The following is a 22,062-nucleotide window of genomic DNA, read 5'->3' as shown; positions in this document are numbered from 1 at the left end:
CCGCAGGATACTGACAGTGTGGAATTCGGGGATGGTAATACCATTCAATGTCAAGGGAAGATGGTTCGATCCTTTGTTGACAGAGATGGTTATTGCCTGGCACTTGTGTGCACAAATGTTATTTGCCACTTATAAGCCCAAGCCTGGATATTGTCCAGATCTTGCTGCATATGGATGTGGACTGGTTCAATAACTGAGGAATCGCGAATGGTGCTGAACGTTGTGAAATTATCAGCAAACATCCCCACTCTGAACTTATGATGCAGGAAAGGTCATCAGTGAACATAACCTCTCTGACCTTATGATGCAGGAAAGGTCATCAGTGAACATAACCTCTCTGACCTTATGATGCAGGAAAGGTCATTGATGAAGCAGCTGAAAATGGTTGGACACTACCCTGAAGAACTCCTATAGTGATGTCCCAGGATTGAGACAATCGCAACAATCTTCCTTTGTTAGGTATGACTCCAGCCAATGGAGAGTTATTCCCTTTGACCAGTTTTCTAAGGTTCCTTGATATGATACTTGGTCAAATGCTGCCTTGATGACAAGAGCAGTCACTCTCACTTCACTGCTGAAGTTCAGCTCTTTTGGCCATGCTTGAACCGAGGCAATAAGAGGTCAGGAACTGAGTGCCCCTGACAGAATCTAAACTGATGGACAGCTAGTTTGTGATGCAGAGCAAGGCCAACAGCGTGGGTTCAATTCCCGTACTGGCTGAGGTTATTCATGAAGGCCCTCCTTCTCAACCTTGCCCCAGGTGTGGTGATCCTCAGGTTATATCGCCACCAGTCAGCTCTCCCCCTCAAAAGGGAAAGCAGCCTATGGTCATCTGGAAAGCAGCCTATGGTCATCTAGGACAATGGTGACTTTACTCTAGAATTTACTGTATTCTTCTTCACAGATTGTCATGCCCTCCAATAAACTTTCAATGAGCAAATTTCAATATCCTTCCTCATGCCAAAATCATCTAAATGGAAAACAAGAGGTTCTGAACAAGCCTCTGGGTACACCATTAACTCCGACCTGTCGATCTGAAATCACAGGTCTTTTTGCTCTTTGCTTTCTGTCCCTGAGCCATGCAACTGTGTATTTTCTTGAATAACAGACACCTTCATTTTTGATGCTTCTTAGGCACATTTCAAGTGCCTGCTGAAAAAATGCATAGATACAAATCCCTCAGCTTCTTTTCATCTATGCCCCTATTTACTGAAATGATTAATTAGTCTGGTACTTTACAGGCCGCGATTAGTCCAGAAAGATCAAAAGGAAGAACAAAATCTTTTGGGCTTGTACCACAATGGGTAACCATCCTGGATGCAATCTTGCAGTCCCTTTTAATTTTCCCCACAAACTATTCGCTTATCCCATTTTAGCATTCATAAAATTTCCCTACATTTACAACGCTGTTACTATCACAAAGAACCTACAGGTCTCATCTGTAACCATTCTGGATGCAATCTTGCAGTCCCTTTTAATTTTCCCCACAAACTATTCTGTTATCCCATTTTAGCATTCATTAAATTTCCCTATATTTACAACGCTGTTACTACCACAAAGAACCTACAAGTCTCATCTGTAACTTCTTTCATAGTATACAGTGATCTCTCAAATACCACATTCCGATTCACATAGACGTTCCATTATGCCCTAGCGCTATCCTGCCAGATTCCATCTGTACACCATCACCCTGCTCTCCGTGGTTAAAATGTTGTCTTTACTTAATGAGGGTACCAGCCCTATTTTTCTTTCCCCATCTCTTATGAAAATTCTATACCATGGTTAAAGTCAAGCTTTTGTGAAGGCTACAAAATCATATCCCTCTATTCTAATAAATGCTTCTGGCTACCAAAACGTTATTTTATGTTTGCATATAAATACTGAAATTCTGGCACATTCGTACTCCTCAGTACTCTTTTTCCTATTTCCTTCTGTTTTTGTTTCACTAATATCTCATATCTACTGTGAAATACATCTCATCTATCTTCCCATAACTTCCTAATTTGGACTATTTTTTTCAGTCGTAATGCTTATTCTGAACTCCTATCCCATGTGGTCTAAAATCTGCCCCTTCCATATTTGATACATCAAGAATGGGTAGGTGGGGATTTTAGCACTGACAGGATGGTTGGGTGTGGGTAGGTGTAAAGTTAAACATTTTGAAATTCTCAACCCACCCATTTCTGGTTTTAAAAAGGGCGGGTGACCAACCCACTCTCTGGAGGGCAGCAGATCAGCCACTAAATTTGTTTAAGCAGGCTTGCACTGTACCTCATTTTTTATTTATTTTTAATGCCTGGATTTCCCAAGCCATGTTAAAGGAAGTGAGAAGGGCAAGATCCAGGAAGTAAGGCCCCTCATTACATTACCTGGAAGCCAAGAGGTGCAGGAGCATTACCCCAGGCCCCACAAGTTTACCACCCCACAATCAGAAACTAGAAATCAACTAAGCACCGTCAACCAACAGCGATTGGCCATCCACCCAGCAATACCTGATTCCCATGTCCGTGTCCCCTCCGAACAATTTCTGTATCCACACGTGATATCCAACTCCACCCTGAAATCAGACTCCCTCCCTCTGTGCCTCAGCAATGTCAGGCTTACCTTACGTCGTTACCTGGCTGGTTTCCAGCCTAACACAGCCGGTCAATCTGGCTAGTTGTCAGGCAGGAAACTACTGAAAAAAAATTAAATGACACCCTGCTGGTAAATCTTCCCATATTGCAAATCTCGATTTCTCTGGGAGGCAGGCAAAATATGAAAAACAATCCTTCTCAAATACCAAGGATGTCGGAAAAATGTAGAGAACATATTGTAAAAGTACAATAGGTGGTGTACATTACAAGATTTCTTAAAAGGATGCAGCCTTTTTCCCCCCGTTAGCAATGACAATACATTCACTTTTTTTAATGTGTTCATGGGATCGAAGTGTCACTGACAAGGCCAGCATTGTTGCCCATCCCTAATCGTCCTTGAGAAGTGAACCTTGCTTATTCTCCTCCACTCTATTGCTGGCACTAAGTATCAAGGCATGGTGCCATTCATACTGCAATAATAATAACTATGATATTTCTTCTCATATTTAAGAAAACACTGAAATTAATTCCCCGACACCCATGATATTGAGAATTATAAATGCACCAAGAATATTATGAGGTAATCTCATGAAGGGGTTCAGATCATAGAATTTACAGTGCAGAAGGAAGCCATTCGGCCCACTGAGTCTGCACTGGTCTTTGGAAAGAACACCCCACACCTCCACCCCATCTCCGCAACCCCAGCTAACCTTTTTATTTTGGACACAAAGGGCAATTAGCATGGCCAATCCACCTAACCAGCACATCTTTGGACTGTAGGAGGAAACCGGAGCACCCGGAGGAAACCCAAACAGACACAGGGAGAACGTGCAGACACAGCACAGACAGTGAACCAAGCCGGGAATCGAACCCGACCACTGATGACAATTGTAAACTGCAATTCTCCATAGGAAATCAGTGTCTTGTAATCATTCAGTATATCTCATATTTTAATGTGCATTCTCCACAATTTGTGAAAGCACTTTGCTGTTATTTCTGTAGTAATCAATCATATCAACGAACATGTTAAAGACATACCCTTTTATGAAAGATTCAATGTATTTATCCCAATACTAAATGATTGTTTTAGGAATAAAGATTGACATCATAGCTCAACCGAGTTTCCTTTGACATGTCCCAAGAGCACCGCAACCAATTGTAACACTCTAGGCACGGTCCCAGCTGACTTCAGCTAAACTCACCAGATTGGAAATCAAAGCTGTAGTCTAACCATCTGTATGGTGTCATGTTACAGTGGTGATGGCTGCTTTAAGTATCAGGAGCCTTTTTATTGCTACTGACCAACGGTAGTGAAAACAATAGAGTTCTGCTTTATAACGGAGTACACGAAGATGGGCTGAGAAACAGGGAGCAGAAGTGTGGGACAATATGGAGATTAATATTGATCATCTTACTTGCCCCTGTCCTTTTGCACTCTCCTATCCAGAACAGAAGGAACCTATTCTGGATCTCTCAATTCCTGTAACATGTCCCCATTTACAGCTTTATATGCCAGCAAACGACAAGACAAATTTGCATAAAAATAAGCAAAATACTGTGGTTGCTGGAATCTGAAACCAGGACTTGGTCTGTGACACCCTGGTCCACTCCTCCATCATCGCCCCCCCAAAAAAAACTCTCCATCTGAAAGGAGTATTTGGGGTCTTGAACAGTGAAGAGGTAAAGGTGAAGGTGTTGCATCTTCTGTGACATTAAGGGAAGGTGCCATGGGAAGCGGATGGGGAGTAGGACGCGAGGATGCAGAATACTGATGGGGAATGAGGTGAAATCTGTTTTGTCTTATTGGTTCTTAAAGTTGCTACATTTTATTACAATTTCTATAGCTCTTAACACATACTCGCTCCTTTCAGTTTTGAGGAAGAGACTATGGGCTTGAAACGTTAGCTCTGTTCTTCCCCCGAGAGATGTTGGAAGACCTGCTAAGCTTTTCCAGCATCTTCTGTTAAGGCAGATTTACATCGGCATATATTCATATTGTAAATTTATTCTCCAAAACCCTCACTCAAATCTTCTTTATGCCTCAGTTGATTTGTTTGTGCAACACATACTGTTTCTTTGATATCAAAACAGTAACAAATTTTCTTGATAAGTAAGGCTGGCTGTTACTGGGCAGATAATTCAGTCATTACATTTTTACAATGATACACGTTTTGTCTTGCTAACTAACTGATAGCAATGGAAGTGGCTTTCTGAAATATAATGCTTAGCCAATGTTATATTTCTTTCTACCTTGCCTGTGAAGTTAGTTTCAAGGTCTGAAGTACAAGTTCCCAGAATGTGCCATTGAGTGGGAGGGTGACACACCCTTCAACATGACAAGTATGCATGTAGCTATAGGAATGAAATACAAATCTCCAACAATTACACAGTTGTGCATCATTGTTATTTTCACACATGCATCTTAACATATTGCCCAATTTTTCCTCTCTGCAGTTTATTTCAGCTTGCAATAATTTGTTTTAGCTATTTTAACTCATTTAAAATGAGGGGGATAAACTAAAAAAAAACATCAGAAAATAGCTTCAAGCAGAATGATGCAATTGTTAAGAGTAAAAGCTGAAATGATACTTGATTCACATTGCGGTTAGGTTTCATGTCACAGAAAATTCTATCCTGCATGCATTGCAAATCTCTATTGCTCCGAGAGCTAGACAAAAGATGCATAGAAATCTTCTTGAATACCGAGGATGTCTGACAAATGTAAGGGAACATTTAATAAATACAATTTAAGGTATACATCACAAGATTTCTTAAAATGGATGCAACCATACTTTTTCCTGTTAGAAATTACAATGCATTCTTCTTTTCAATGCGTTCAAGTGGACGCAAGTGCCACTGGCAAGGCCAGTATTTATTGCCCATCCCTAATCGTCCTGGAGAAGTGAATCTTGCTTATTGCAGGATGTGTTCTGTTTACTCAGGCTCGTGAAATGATTTCATGAGACTGGAATTAGAATTCGTAAATCATTCACTCACCCAGCCCAGTGGCAATTTCCTCAAGGAAAGAAAAGGAAAGGAGCTAAACACAACAACAGATACCTCCACCCTTCAACAAGATACAGAAACACACAAAACAAACGTTAAGAATGCAGTGACGCAACTTTTAAACAACTGCTTCAAAGTAGCATGCATTCCTTTCTACTTTGCGCAAATGAAAAAAGTATAGATATTGGTTTAGAGTCAAACTGCTGCAACTTAAACATGAAAACACAAAAAAACATTGCAACATACAAGCTACCTGATACAGAAGGCGGCCATTCAGCCTATCATGTCGGATCCAGCTGATAAATAACTACAATGTGGGCAGAAGGGTTTCCTGACAGTATGTAGATAGGCCAACGAGAGGCGAGGCCATATTGGATTTGGTACTGGGTAATGAACCAGGACAGGTGTTGGATTTGGAGGTAGGTGAGCACTTTGGTGATAGTGACCACAATTCGATTACGTTTATTTTAGTGATGGAAAGGGATAGGCATATACCGCAGGGCAAGAGTTATATCTGGGGGAAAGGCAATTATGATGCGATGAGGCAAGACTTAGGACGCATCAGATGGAGAGGAAAACTGTAGGGGATGGGCACAATGGAAATGTGGAGCTTGTTCAAGGAACAGCTACTGCGTGTCCTTGATAAGTATGTACCTGTCAGGCAGGGAGGAAGTGGTCGAGCAAGGGAACCGTGGTTTACTAAAGCAGTGGAAACACTTGCCAAGAGGAAGAAGGAGGCTTATGTAAAGATGAGACATGAAGGTTCAGTTAGGGCGCTCGAGAGTTACAAGTTAGCTAGGAAGGACCCAAAGAGAGAGCTAAGAAGAGCCAGGAGAGGACATGAGAAGTCTTTGGCAGGTAGGATCAAGGATAACCCTAAAGCTTTCTATAGATATGTCAGGAATACTGGGCTAAGATTCTTGGTAGTGTGGATGAGCAGAGAGATCTCGGTGTCCATGTACATAGATCCCTGAAAGTTGCCACCCAGGTTGAGAGGGTTATTAAGAAGGTGTACAGTGTTAGCTTTTATTGGTAGAGGGATTGAGTTTCGGAGCCACGAGGTCATGTTGCAGCTGTACAAAACTCTGGTGCGGCCGCATTTGGAGTATTGCGTGCAATTCTGGTCGCCGCATTATAGGAAGGATGTGGAAGCATTGGAAAGGGTGCAGAGGAGATTTACCAGAATGTTGCCTGGTATGGAGGGAAGATCTTATGAGGAAAGTCTGAGGGACTTGAGGCTGTTTTCGTTAGAGAGAAGAAGGTTAAGAGGTGACTTAATTGAGGCATACAAGATGATCAGAGGATTGGATAGGGTGGACAGTGAGAGCCTTTTTCCTCAGATGGTGATGTCTAGCACGAGGGGACATAGCTTTAAATTGAGGGGAGATAGATATAAGACAGATGTCAGAGGTAGGTTCTTTACTCAGAGAGTAGTACGGGCGTGGAATGCCCTGCCTGCAACAGTAGTGGACTCGGCCAATACTAAGTGAATTCAAATGGTCATTGGATAGACATATGGACGATAAGGGAATAGTGTAGATGGGCTTTAGAGTGGTTTCACAGGTCGGCGCAACATCGAGGGCCGAAGGGCCTGTACTGCGCTGTAATGCTCTATGTTCTATGTACACAGTCTAATCTCACTTTCCAGCCCCCAGGTTGTCGCCCCATTAACGTCTATATTCAAGCTATTTTGTAAATGCAGCTAGGGTTTCTGCCTCTACCATCCTTTCCGGCAGCGAGTTCCAGGTCCTCCTTGGGAGAAAAAAAAATCTTCTCAACTCTTCTCTAATGCTTTTGCTAATTAATACTCATCCTCCCCCACTCACCTTCTCGGAGCACCGCCCCCCCCCCCCCCCCCCCCCCCAACCCTCTCTGCCAAGGTAAATATGCTCTTCCCGTCAGCTAGCTCTCTCTGCCCCTCAGAATTTTGTACATTTCAATTACCTCCTATGCTTCAAAGAAAATAACCACAGCCTATCCAATATTTTCTGATATCTAGAACTTTTCATTCCTGGCCACATTCTCATCAATCTTCTCTGCACCACAAAAACACAAGAAATAGGAGCAAGAGTAGACCATATGGCCCTTCATGCCTGCTCTGTCATTCAATAAGATAATGGTTAATCTGGGGCTTCAACTCAGTTTTCCTGCCCACTCCCCATATCCCTTCATTTCTTGAGACAAAGATCGGTCTATCCCAGACTTAATCTATTCAACATTTGAGCATCAACAACTCTGATCGAGAATTTCAAAGATTCACTACTCCTTGAAGTAATTACTCCTCAACACAGTCCTAATGATCAGCCTCGTAACCCAAGACTGGATCCTGTGCTTTCAATTCCCCAGTTGGAGACGACAAATCCTCAGTATCTATCCTATCAAACCCCCTCAGAGATTTGTAGGTTTCAAAGAGACTGCCCCACATTCTTCTAAGCTCCAGAGAACAGAAGCCAATTTAGTGAACTTCGCTGTTCTGCCTCCAATGCAAGTACATCATTTTCTAAATGTGGAGACCAAAACTGCACACAGTAGCCCAGATGCAGTCTCACCAAAACCCTGTACAACTGCAGCAAGACTTACTTACTCTTGAGTGCAACCACATCGTTCCATGTAAGGCAGTGACTGGGACTGTACGCAATACTCCAGCTATAGCTTAACCAGTTGTTTTCTACAATTTTAGCAGAACCTCCCTACTCATATATTCTATGCTTTGGCTAAGAAAATATCCTTCATGCTTTTTTAGCTATCTTGGGTGTGATCAAATGAAACGAAAGAGTACAAGCAGTGGGAACGACCTCGCTATCTACTGTCTGTGTGGAGTCTACACGTTCTCCAGTGTCTGTGTGGGTTTCCTCCCACGAAGTCCCGAAAGTTGTGATTGTTCGGTGAATTGGAACATTCCAAGTTCTCCCTCAGTGTACCCAAACAGGCGCTGGAGTGTGGCTACCAGAGCAGGCCAAAGGCTAAGAGGCCAAAGGTGAATAACTCACCTCCTGACCCACCAAAGCTGGTCCACCATCTACAAGGCACAAAGTCAGGAGTGTAATGGAATAGTCTCCACTTGCCTGGATGAGTTCAGCTCCAAAAACACTCAAGAAGCTCGATACCATCCAGGACAAAGCAGCCCGCTTGATTGTTCCTCCTCCCACAAACATTTAAACCAGCCACCACCGCCGAATAGTGGCAGCCGTGTGTACCACTTTTGCTAATTTTCTCCTTGGTTCAATTGCTCGGTTTTATTACCTTTGCTCTTGAGTCGCCAGGTATCTTTATGATACCGACACGAGGTTCAAGTCCGAGTAATGATCAATAATCCAATACACCGATTAGTAAGATTTAAATCAAAGCACATTTATTATACACAGTAATCGCTACTTATGCACAAATTCTACCTCTAAGCTACTTCTACAACTAACAGGCCTATACTTAACTTTGAACTGGCCTACCAGGTCAGGGGAACAAATGGCCTTTTGTTCAGGTTCTGAGTCTGCGGGATTCGAAGTTGGTACGGATTGGTAGCTAGGAGCGCCTATCTCATAGCGAGCGTTGAATTAAGACTTACGATTTCAATCTTCACTGCTCCGGTCACGGTCAATGTTGGTTCGTTGTTGCTGGGTGACCCGGGCAGGAAGAAGAGCGTGAAGAGAGCGAAGAGGTGGAGAAGAAGAGAGCGAAGAGAACTTGGGGCTCAATTCTTATAGTCCCCAGGGGCTTCCCGCCTTTCAGGGCAGACCCTGTACCTGGTCCCAAGTGATTGGACTTTGTCCCAATCGCTTGGTTCGATTTCCTCCAATGCTGGAGCGGTTCCCTGATCGATGGGCGGTCTTGAGGTGCTCGTTCACCTCCTTTGTTTTGGCTCCTGCAGGCGCCGAGGAGTCTGGCTTTGCTTTGTGTCAAAATGTTACTTATTGTTCCCGGGGATTGCTCCGTTGTAGAAGTATGCAGATGGCTGTTCACTTTGTTATGCTGATGGTCGCTGGTATCGATGTTGTCTGGTTTTTTGCAGAGGTAAATACACAGCAAACCTGCAGCTGCTGGTTTTTGTCTTGTTAGTTGACTTTCCCATCAGCCTTTGCCGTTCGCCATTTTAAATTGGGAGTTAGCCAATTTAAGTGGCTACACCATCTACAAGATGAACTGCAATACTCACCAAGGTTCCTTAGACAGCATCTTCCAAACCCACGACCACTACATCTAGAAGGACAAGAGCAGCAGATACCTGGGAACCCCACCACCCAGAGGTTCCACTCAAGTAATTCACCAGCCTGACTCGGAAATATATTGCCGTTCCTTCACTGGAGCAAAATCCTGGAACTCCCTCCCTAACAGCATAGTGGGTGTACCTACACCTCAAGGACTGCAGTGGTTCAAGAAGGCAGCTCATCACCTACTGAAGGGCAACTAGGAATGAGCAATAAATGCTGGCCTAACCAGTGATGCCAACATCCCGTGAATGCATTTTTAAAAATAACACTATTTACAGGGTCCATATCTTCAGACAGCATTGTAGGTGAGACCACATCATCAGGAAGTCCTTTCAAAAGCACCAAGTCAGTAGCCAGAATAGTAGAGAACTGGAGCAGCAATAAACGAGTGTCCATTACATGCTTTTCAAAACTAAGTCTGTCTCGAAGTATAATAAGGCAGTTTCACTAAATGGATTTATTTGAAACAGTTTTAGTTGAAATATTTCCAGTTGCCCAAGCTGGAGCATTTCAGCTATGAAGGGAGGCTGGTATAAGCAGGGGTTGTTCTCAGAGCAGAGAATGGGGAGGGGGACATCACGGAGGTACACAAAATTGTGAAGGACATAGCTAGGGTAGATAAAAAGAAACTTTTCCCCTTAGTAGAGGGGTAATGACCACGGGGCATAGATTTACATAAGGAGCAGGAGTCTTAGAGGAGATTTGCAGAAAAACCTTCTCATCCAGAGGATGGTTACATGGAATCTGAAACTTACTGCCTGAATGGGCGTTAGAGGCAGGAACCCTCACAACTTTTAAGAAGCATTTAGGTGAGCATTTGAAATGCCATAGCATACAAGATTACGGACCAAGTGCTGGAAAATGGGATTAGAATAGATGGGTGCTTGATGGTCGGCAGAGAAATGAAGGGCCGAAGGGCCTATTTCTGTGCTGTAAAATGCTACTGTAAGTCTTGTTCTGCCTCCACTTGAAACCTGACCTGCAAAGCATTTAAGAGAAGTTAATGGGAAAAGCTTTGCGGAATTCTTTCAATAACCAAGTTCCCAGCAGTCACTTTCAGGAAAGTAATTCATAAATAAAAGTTGTATTCTCATGTGAAAATTTAAAAAAAGAAACAAAATGAATATTGTATAGGAATTAATCAGTGAATAATTAAATTACCACAGTATCACAACAGCTTAAAGAACACTTGTAATTTAACAGATGGTAGTTCGCAACTGCATTTTTTTTCCTCCATGTCTTTAAGAAGATTTAGCTGCAGTGCCATTGAATGAAGTGTCAAGTACACAAAATTCATCTTCAATTCTGCTAACTATCCATGTGCCACAACATCAATCCATTTGGATCCCAAAGGTCTTTTTTCTCATTAAAATTTATGGTATGTTCATTAAATATAAATGTGATAAAAATAAAATTGGTGAATTTTGAACTGGAGGGTACATCAATGGTGGTGTGAATGTTCATACATCTATAAATATGCCTGATTTTTCATGCATTCAAATTACTGAAGTGATTGTTGGATTGTGTTCGTAAAGGCAAACTCTTTAAACTTTTATTTGCTAACTACAAACCCATGGCAAAGTACACAGAAGGACAATTTGCGGCACCAGCATGTAGCTTTTTTACTTGTGTGCAGTAAATACCTGGGTTTTTTCTGCATATTCCCTTGAGAACATTAACTCATACTGAGGTCCAGTTCTAAGGGTGCTGACAACTCTTTGGTACCACAATGAAGTGACTGTTCTTCACACGAGTGCCAAAAAGCTATTAAACCCGGAGCAGAAATCACAACAAAAACTAGCCCTCACCTAATATCTATATTTTCAGTAGATATCACCCAAGTAACAAAGAGAAGCAAAACCACTAGCTGTTCTTTGTTCCTCACTGGTCCAAACTGCAATGATAAATATAGATTTTCTAATGGACAGCTCAGAACAACTAACTTAACAAAACCAGGGATTGGTCCTGCAGCAGCCATGGACTTTTTTGTTATTATGAGACCACATGTTCAGACACTGCTACTGCTCCCCGCCCCTAGCTTGGGGCTCCAACTACCTTTCTGCCCCTTCAAATCTGCTATCATCACCATCCTTAACAAAAACTCATCCTTGACCGTCCTACCTGGCAATTGCTGTCAGCGCTCCAATCTTTCTTTCAAAGGCCTTGAATGGACTATCACCTCCTGAATGGTTATCATTACCGTAACTTCATGTTCATACACTGCAGCCAGGTTCCCACTTTTGCCACAGCATGAAACGTTCATTCCCAAATGACATCCCATTTAAGACCCTTATTAAAAACTATCACTGTTGTATCCTAGCACTCCTGTGGAGTGGTTTGGAATGTTTCACTATGCTATATAAATGTACGTTGTTGTTGTCTTTGTGCGCCTGAGTCACCAAGTGGGCAATGCGCTTCTCAACTCATGCAAGAGACATCAGGGGAACTTAAACTTTTCAGCTTCTTTCAGAAAACAATTCAGAAAAATTGACCCAAGTTGTAAATGCTACTTACTTTGAGCGAAGTGTGGTCAGAGCTTCTTCAAATCTGTTGCGAAGAAAGAGGTCTAGGGCTTCCACACATTCATCCAAAGACATCTTCAAGTCTGCTTTAGGTGACCTGTTCAAAAGGAATGTTAAGAAATAAGTAAAAACATGAACAATATAATCTATATACAACTGTATCTATTTCAGAATCCGGGATATGGAAGAAGTGCTGCCATGTTTGATATTTGAACACTAAAGCTTGCAATTAAATTACAACTTATAACATCCCCTGATATTGGCTGCTATTTCATTATATGAAATATTTAAATTGTGATCAATCTTTTATTTTTGAGTTATTCTGAAAAGTTGAGTCAGCTTTGTAACATGCTCCTGGAAGTTTCTCTAAAAATGTCATTTAAGCATAGATTTAGCACAATTTTCCTGGAACTGTAAACGTTAGCTGGCATTCAATCACATCCACTGAAGGTGGGCATACACAGGCTGGACGAGAAGTCAATGTGGGGGGGGGGGGATCACTCAAGGACCTAGAAAGTGGGCTCCCAAGCTCTCCCATCTAGCACTGGAGGTCCTGGTGGAGGAGGAAGGGTGTCTTCTATTCACAGGGTAGAAGGAGGCCATGGCAGCATCTAAAATGATGCACGACCAACTTTAACACATCACATTCACCATCTAACAACAGGATACCATTCCTATAACTCTCACTGTTGCATCCTTCACAAGCACTCACACCACAAATGCACCTCACAGCTCTTTAATTATGGGAGTCCTTACATGTACACACCGTAGCTCTCGGTCCGGGGGGGGGGGGGGGGACACACGCATGCACGCGCGCACACACTGAGCGAATAGCTTAATATTTGTATGTGCTGTTTGTGTCATGTTTTCACTGTTTCTAATATAGATAAAAAGTGATGATGGTAATTAGAGTGTGGGGAAAATCAATGTTTTTTTTTATTGTGATCTTTATTTGAAAGGGGTTGAAATCATTGACTGCAGATGCTGGGCTGCCTGGTGGAGCTTTCCTCCTGGAAGGTAAATCATGTAGCAAAAGTGCTTCAGCATCTGATGGCGATGCATGCGTCTCAAAATAGATGGTGACGATTGTCCCTCCTAGGAGCATCCTGTCTAGCTGGAAAACGCTGGTACTCCCCCTTGTACCCCTCCTTCTCGTGTGGCTCCTGTGTTCGAACCTCTGACATAACTGCCGGAAATTGCTGGTCTCTGTGGAACATGCAGCAAATCGCACAAATCTTTCTTGGCAGAGTACTGCAGGTCACGTGCTGACTGGTCCAGACATCTAAAGCTCTGCCTCAGGACTCCAGCACTCTGCTCAATGATATTTCTGCTAGCTGAGTGGTTCTCATTGTGTGAGCGGTCAGTTGATGTTTGGGGAATCAGCAGCCTTGGCATCAAACCGGTCACCCACTAGCCAGCCATGAACATTCATCACTGGGGCTCAAAGATCAATGGGACAGGTGACTACCTCATTATATGCCAGTGCGTGAGTCCACTTTGCAACCACCATCAAGTCTGGGAACTAAAGTAGTGAGCAGAGTAAAGTTCATGAATGTTATTTGTTGCCTCCTCACCGCCTTGGTCCAAACACGGACAAAACAGCTAGATTCTAGAGCGGCGGCGAGAGCAAATACTCTAGGCACCAACTCTAGGCACCAACTCTAGGCACCAAGGATGCATTTTACTGAGTCTCACATCGACTCGCCCCAGCAAATTTGAAGTCAAGAATAGAGGGGGAAAGCGCACTCATTTTTGGAATCACAACTTTCTTTTCCTTCTTTGATGGAATGTGGGCGCCACTGGCTAGGCCAGCATTTAGTGCCCATCCCTAATTGCCTTAGAGAAGATAGTGGCAAGCCACCTTCTTGAACTGCTGCAGGCCAATGTGGTGTAGATACACCCACAGTGCTGGTTAGAAGGGAGCACAAAGGAAGATGATGGAGATTGTTGGAAGCCAATTCTCTCAGTTCCAGGACAATGCTGCAAGAATTCCTCAAGATCCAACCATTTTCAGCTGTTGCATCAATGACATCAGATGGATGTTTGCTGATGATTGCAGGGTCATCACATATGTGACATCACTAAGACCACCTCTTTAACTTCATCTGGCTTTGCTCCTGTCTTAGTCCATCTGCTGCAGAAACCCTAGTTTATGGCTTTGTTGCCTCGAGACATGACTATTCCAATACACTCTTGACTAATCTCCCTCATTCTACCCACTCATACCAAGTCAAATCCGTCCAGGGTCTCACCCCTCCCCATGTCTCTAATCTCCTCCAGCCCAACAATCCTCAGATAATTGCACCCATCTAATGCTAGCTTCTTGTGCACCTGATTTTAAATGTATCACCAACGGCAACCGCAACTTCAGCTGCCCAAGCTCCAAGCTCTGGAATGCCCTCTCTACATCTCTACCTTGATTTCGTCCTTTAGGACAATTCTTAAAACCTACCTCTTTAACCAAGCTTTTGGTCATCTGGCCTAATAGCTCCTTACATAATGTCATGTTTTGTTTTATAATGCTGCTATGAAATGCCGTGGCACATTTATCATGTTTTTTAAAAATATATATATTTTATTCAAGATTTTTGGCCAAACATAACAGTACGTAGTGTCTCTTATACACAACAATAAAGCAATATAAATAACAGTGGCCAGTTTTAAGCAAGTAAATAAATAATATATAAACAAAAACAAAACTGAATGGCAACTGCCTTGTCCAAAATAAATACTCTCCAAAAATACCATCCAACAATCCAATATACATTTACCTATAACAACTACCTATACATATACAATAACATCTCAGAGTCCGTTCGATTCCTCCCCCCCCCCACCCCTGGGTTGCTGCTGTTGTCTACTTCTTTTCCATTCCCTCTATCTTTCTGTGAGGTAATCGACGAACGGTTGCCACCGCCTGGTGAACCCCTGAGCCGAACCCCTTAACACGAACTTAATCCGTTCTAACTTTATAAACCCTGCCATGTCGTTTATCCAGGTCTCCACACCCAGGGGTTTGGCTCCCTTCCACATTAACGATATCCTGCGCCGGGCTACTAGGGACGCAAAGGCCAAAACATCAGCCTCTCTCGCCTCCTGCACTCCCGGCTCTTCTGCAACCCCAAATATAGCCAACCCCCAGCTTGGTTCGACCCGGACCCCCACCACCTTCGAAAGCACCTTTGCCACCCCCACCCAGAACCCCTGTAGTGCCGGGCATGACCAGGACATGTGGGTGTGATTCGCTGGGCCTCTCGAGCATCTCGCACACCTATCCTCTACCCCAAAAAATGTACTAAGCCGTGCTCCAGTCATATGCGCCCTGTGTAACACCTTAAATTGTATCAGGCTTAGCCTGGCACACGAGGACGATGAGTTTACCCTACGTAGGGCATCAGCCCACAGCCCCTCCTCAATCTCCTCCCCCAGTTCTTCTTCCCATTTCCCTTTCAGCTCATCTACCATGATCTCTCCCTCGTCCCTCATTTCCCTGTATATGTCCGACACCTTACCATCCCCCACCCATGTCTCGGAGATCACTCTATCCTGCACCTCCTGCGTCGGGAGCTGCGGGAATTCCCTCACCTGTTGCCTCGCAAAAGCCCTCAATTGCATGTACCGAAATGCATTCCCTTGGGGCAACCCATATTTTTCCGTCAGCGCTCCCAGACTCGCAAATGTTCCATCTACAAACAGATCTCTCAGTTGTACTACCCCAGCTCTTTGCCATGCTCCAAATCCCCCATCCATTCTCCCCGGAACGAACCTATGATTGTTTCTTACTGGGGACCGCACCTAGTCAGACCCTCGTCCATTCGTGACCACGCTCGCCATCAGGGCCCTATGCAGCAACTGTACCCACCTGATATACCCATCCCCAAAACCAAATCTCCTCAGCACCTCCCACAAATAATCCCACTCCACTCTATCAAATGCTTTCTCGGCATCCATCGCCACCACTACCTCCGCTTCCCCCTCTGGTGGGGGCATCATCGTTACCCCTAGCAGCCTCCGTATATTCGTATTCAGCTGTCTCCCCTTCACAAACCCAGTTTGGTCCTCATGAACCACCCCCGGGACACAATCCTCGATCCTCATTGCCATTACCTTGGCCAGAATCTTAGCGTCCACATTCAGGAGGGAAATGGGCCTGTAGGACCCGCATTGCAGCGGGTCTTTTTCCTTCTTTAGGAGGAGCGATATCGTGGTCTCTGACATAGTCGGGGGCAGCTGCCCCCTTTCCCTCGCCTCATTAAAGGTTCTCATCAGTAGCGGTGCCAGCAAGTCCATATATTTCCTATAGAATTCAACTGGGAATCCGTCTGGTCCCGGAGCCTTCCCCACTTGCATGCTCCCAATCCCTTTCACCACTTCCTCTGTCTCAATCTGTGCTCCCAGTCCCACCCTCTCCTGCTCCTCCACCTTAGGAAATTCCAGCTGATCCAGAAAGCACATCATTCTCTCCTTCCCATCCGGGGGCTGAGCTTCATATAATCTTTCGTAAAATGCCTTGAACACTCCATTCACTCTCTCTGCTCCCCGCTCCATCTCTCCCTCCTCATCTCTCACCCCCCCCATCTCCCTCGCTGCTCCCCTTTTCCTCAGTTGGTGGGCCAGCAGCCTGCTCACCTTCTCCCCGTATTCGTACTGTACACCCTATGCCTTCCTCCATTGTGCCTCTGCATTACCCGTAGGCAACAAGTCAAATTCTACATGTAGCCTTTGCCTTTCCCTGTACAGTCCCTCCTCCGGTGCCTCCACATATTGTCTGTCCACCCTCAGAAGTTCTTTCAACAACCGCTCCCTTTCGCTACCCTCCTGCTTTCCTTTATGTGCCCTAATAGATATCAGCTCCCCTCTAACCACTGCCTTCAGCGCCTCCCAGACCACTCCCACCTGTATCTCTCCATTATCATTGAGTTCCAAGTACCTTTCAATACACTCCCTCACCCTTAAACACACCCCCTCATCCGCCAATAATCCCCTGTCCATTCTCCAGAGTGGACGCTGTTGTTTTTCTTCCCCCATCTCCAGGTCCACCCAATGTGGAGCATGATCCGAAATGGCTATAGCCGTGTACTCCGTCCCCGTTACCTTTGGGATCAGTGCCCTTCCCAAAACAAAAAAATCTATTCGTGAATAAACTCTGTGGACATAGGAGAAAAACGAAAACTCCTTACTCCTAGGTCTACTAAATCTCCAGGGGTCTACTCCTCCCATCTGCTCCATAAAGTCCTTAAGCACCCTAGCTGCAGCCGGCCTCCTTCCGGTCCTGGACCTCGATCTGTCCAGCCCTGGGTCCAGCACCGTATTAAAATCTCCACCCATTACCAACTTCCCCACTTCTAGTTCCGGGATTCGTCCTAGCATACACCTCATAAAATTGGCATCATCCCAGTTCGGGGCATACACGTTCACTAATACCACCGCCTCCCCTTGCAGTTTGCCACTCACCATCACGTATCTGCCCCCACTATAGTCTTTGCCTCAAACATTACCCGCTTCCCCACTAGTTGCCCTAAAAGTTGTCACCCAGGTTGATAGGGTTGTGAAGAAGGCCTATGGAGTGTTGGCCTTTATTGGTAGAGGGATTGAGTTCCGGAGTCGGGAGGTCATGTTGCAGCTGTACAAATCTCTGGTGCGGCCGCATTTGGAGTATTGCGTACAGTTCTGGTCACCGCATTATCGGAAGGACGTGGAGGCTTTGGAGCGGGTGCAGAGGAGATTTACCAGGATGTTGCCTGGTATGGCGGGAACATCTTATGAGGAAAGGCTGATGGAAGAGGAGACTTAATAGAGGCATACAAAATGATCAGGGGGTTAGATAGGGTGGACAGTGAGAGCCTTCTCCCGCGGATGGAAATGGCTGGCACGAGGGGACATAGCTTTAAACTGAGGGGTAATAGATATAGGACAGAGGTAGGTTCTTTACGCAAAGAGTAGTGAGGTCGTGGAATGCCCTACCTGCAACAGTAGTGAACTCGCCAACATTGAGGGCATTTAAAAGTTTATTGGATAAACATATGAATGATAATGGTATAGTGTAGGTTAGATGGCTTTTGTTTCGGTGCAACATCGTGGGCCGAAGGGCCTGTACTGCGCTGTATCGTTCTATGTTCTAGTATGGCCACCCCTCTGTTTTTTGCGTCTAGCCCCGAATGAAACACCTGCCCCACCCATTCTTTGCGTAGTCTGACCTGGTCTATCAGCTTCAGATGAGTCTCCTGAAGCATAACCACATCTGCCTTAAGTTTCTTTAGGTGTGCGAGTACCCGTGCCCTCTTTATCGGCCCGTTCAGCCCCCTCACATTCCACGTGATCAGCCGGGTTGGGGGGCTCTTTACCCCTCCCCCCTTGACGACTAGCCATCTCCTTTTTCAATCCAGCTCCTCACCCGGTTCCCACGTAGCCGTATCTCCCCCAAGCAGCGCCCCCCCCGCCCCGACCACCACCACCCCGCACCAGCTCCCCCTTCTCCCCAGCAGCAGCAACCCAGTTACCACCCCCCCCCCCCCCCGCTAGATCCCAAACTAGCGTAATTGCACCCCCCATGTTGCTCCCAGAAATCAGCAAACTCTGGCCGACCTCTGCTTCCCCCCGTGACCTCGGCTCACACTGTGCGAGGCCCCCTCCTTCCTGCTTCCCTGTTCCCGCCATGATTACCATAGCGCAGGAACAAAGCCCGCGCTTCCCTTTTGGCCCCGCCCCCAATGGCCAGCGCCCTCAGCTCCTCATCCTCCCTCCCCCCCGACATGGGGAAGAGAGAAAACTTACAGGGTCGCAGGATTAACAACTTGGGAAGTCATCTCTTCCCTCTTTTCCCCCCCTTCATCCCACATATTCACCCCCCCCACTTTGTCCCAAACGTTCTTTTTCTGGCCCGCTCACTCCAGTTTCTCCTCGACAATAAATGTCCACGCCTCATCTGCCGTTTCGAAGTAGTGGTGTTTCCCTTGATGCGTGACCCACAGTCTTGCCGGTTGCAGCATTCCAAATTTAATTTTCCGTTTGTGCAGCACCGCCTTGGCCCGATTAAAGCTTGCCCTCCTTCTCGCCACCTCCGCACTCCAATCTTGATATACGCGAATCACCGCGTTCTCCCACCTACTGCTCAGAGTTTTCTTTGCCCATCTGAGGGCCATCTCTCTGTCCTTATAATCGGAGAAATCTCACCACTATGGCTCGAGGAATTTCTCCAGCCCTGTCTTCGCGCCATAACTCGATAGGCTCCCTCCACCTCCAGCGGACCCGTTGGGGCCTCCGATCCCATTAACGAGTGCAGCATCGTGCTCACATATGCCCCGACGTGCGCCCCTTCTACACCTTCGGGAAGACCAAGAATCCTTAAATTCTTCCTCCTCGCATTATTCTCCAGCACCTCCAGCCTTTCCACACACCTTTTGCGTTGTGTCTCGTGCATCTCCGTTTTGACCACCAGGCCCTGTATGTCGTCCTCATTCTCAGCAGCCTTTGCCTTCACGACCCGAAGCTCCTGTTCCTGGGTCTTTTGCTCCTCCTTTAGCCCCTCAATCGCTTGTAATATCGGTGCCAACAGCTCCTTCTTCATCTCCTTTTTGAGTTCTTCCACGCAACGCCACAGGAACTCTTGTTGGTCAGGGCCCCATATTAAACTGCCTCCTTCCGACGCCATCTTGCTTTGTGCCTGCCTTCCTGGCCGCTGCTCTAGAGGATCCACTGCAATCCGGCCACTTTCCTCTCTTTTTTCCATCCGTGTCCAGGGGGGATTCCCTTCTGGATTCCAGCACAGTGTTTTTTGCCGTTAGAATTGCCGTTGGAGCTCCTATCAAGAGCCCAAAAGTCCATTCCACCGGGAGCTGCCGAAACGTGCGACCTAGCTGGTCATCGCCGCACCCGGAAGTCCCACATTTATCATGTTGACGGCACTATTGAAATACAAGTTGTTGTTCAACACCATTCAGCACCCTTCAGATACTGAAGCAATCCGCGTCAATATGCAGCAAGACCTGGGCAGACAAGTGGAAAGTAACATTTGCACCACAAGTGTTAGGTAATGACCATCTCCAACAGAAGAGAATCTAACCATCTCCCATTAACATTCAATGGCATTACCATTGCTCAATATCCCACCATATCTTAGGGTCACCATTGTCCAAAACTCTTACTGTACCATATAAATACTGTAGCTATAAGAGCTTCCAAACCCACAACCTCTACCTGTAGAAGGACATGGGGCTGCAGATACCTGGGAATCCCACCATCAAATTTCCCTCCAACTCACAAATCATCCTGACTTGGAACTATATGGTTGTTCCTTCACTGTCACTGGGTCAAAATGCTGGAAATCCCTCCCTAACAGCACACCACATGGACTGCAGCGATTCAAGAAGGCAGCTCACCACCATCTGCACTAGAACAAATATGCAAGGACAAAATTGCTAGCCTTGCCAGTGACACTCGCAACCCAAGAACAAATGAGAATAAATGGTTTCTTGAACACATTTGATAAAGTAATCATTGGAGACTTTCAGCTGAAGTTGCACCTCATGGGTGCCTGGACTCACTGCCGGAGGTGGTGGTGGAAGCAGGGACGATAGTGACGTTTAAGGGGCATCTTGACAAATATATGAATAGAGGGATACGGACCCCGGAAGTGTAGAAGACTTTAATTTAGATGGGCAGCATGGTCAGCGCAGGCTTGGAGGGCTGAAGGGCCTGTTCCTGTGCTGTACTTTTCTTTGTTCTTTGTTCATGGGTTTGAAGGCAAATTATTGACCTTGTTAGGAAAATGGCTGAGCATCAAGAGACAGACAATAGGGATAATAGACAGAATGTGACAAGTGGTATCTCACAAGTATCTGTGTTGGGACCTCAACTATCCACCACATTTAATGAATTAGATGACACAATATTAAAAAGAAATTGTTTAATTAATTGAATCGGCAAAACTGTGGTATGCAGATTTCAATAAAGGCAAATGTGAGGTCATCCACTTTGGACCTAAAAAAGATAGATCAGAGTACTTTATAAATGGTGGAAAGAAACAAGAAGACCCAGAGAGACTTGGGGGTCAGGTACATAAAATCATTAAAATGTCATGAACAGGTGTAGATAATAACCTAATGGAATGCTGGCCTTTACATGTGTACACCTCAAATACAAGAAGGGAGAAGGCTTGCTCCAAGTGTACAAAGCCTTGGGTGGGCCACATTTGGGGTATTCTCAGCATTTCTGGGAATCACACAAGGAGGAAATGCAGATTCACCAGACTGATCCCTTGACTTTAAAGGTTAAAATTACAGGGAGATATCAGACCAATTAGGGTTGTAGGGATGATTTGATCAACATTTTCAAGATATTAAATTGAATAGAAAAAGGTAGAGAGTAACCATTCCTACTGGTTTGAGGGTCCAGGAATAGGAAGCATATTTAAAAATTTCAACCAAACACAAAGACTAACTTTTCTGCAAACAGCAACTGATGCTGGATCAATTGTTAAATTTAGGTTGAAAGACTTCTGCTATCAAAGATATGAAAGGGGCGCAATTCAATGAACAAGTTCCTAAGTGTGGTAGCGGGTGCGAACTGCCACATGCTTCCTGGCGCGCAGCCCGGTGAGGCCATCACCGCAATCTAACATTAATTGGTCCACTTAAGGAGGCCCCACGAACTTCACACCACAAATCAAGGCTCACTAGCTGATTGGCCGGGATCACACTCGCCAGCCCCCTGCTAACAAGGCAGACCAGCACATCACTACTCTTGCACAGCTAA

The 22,062-nt window shown here is 45.2% G+C and overlaps 1 protein-coding gene across 1 annotated transcript in view; it reads right to left on the bottom strand.

Moving 5' to 3' along the window:
* Positions 1-22,062, bottom strand: part of ttc39a (tetratricopeptide repeat domain 39A) — a 176,484-nt gene that overhangs the window by 140,830 nt on the left and 13,592 nt on the right. Inside the window, exon 2 of the mRNA XM_072510906.1 lies at positions 12,302-12,406. Coding sequence (XP_072367007.1) covers positions 12,302-12,406 — 105 coding nt within the window. The remainder of the gene's footprint in view (positions 1-12,301; positions 12,407-22,062) is intronic.

Source organism: Scyliorhinus torazame, chromosome 7, assembly GCF_047496885.1.
Source record: "Scyliorhinus torazame isolate Kashiwa2021f chromosome 7, sScyTor2.1, whole genome shotgun sequence".
NCBI lineage: Eukaryota > Metazoa > Chordata > Chondrichthyes > Carcharhiniformes > Scyliorhinidae > Scyliorhinus > Scyliorhinus torazame.
Note: the sequence above shows the minus strand (reverse complement) of the source record. Positions and strands in the feature narration are given on the sequence as shown.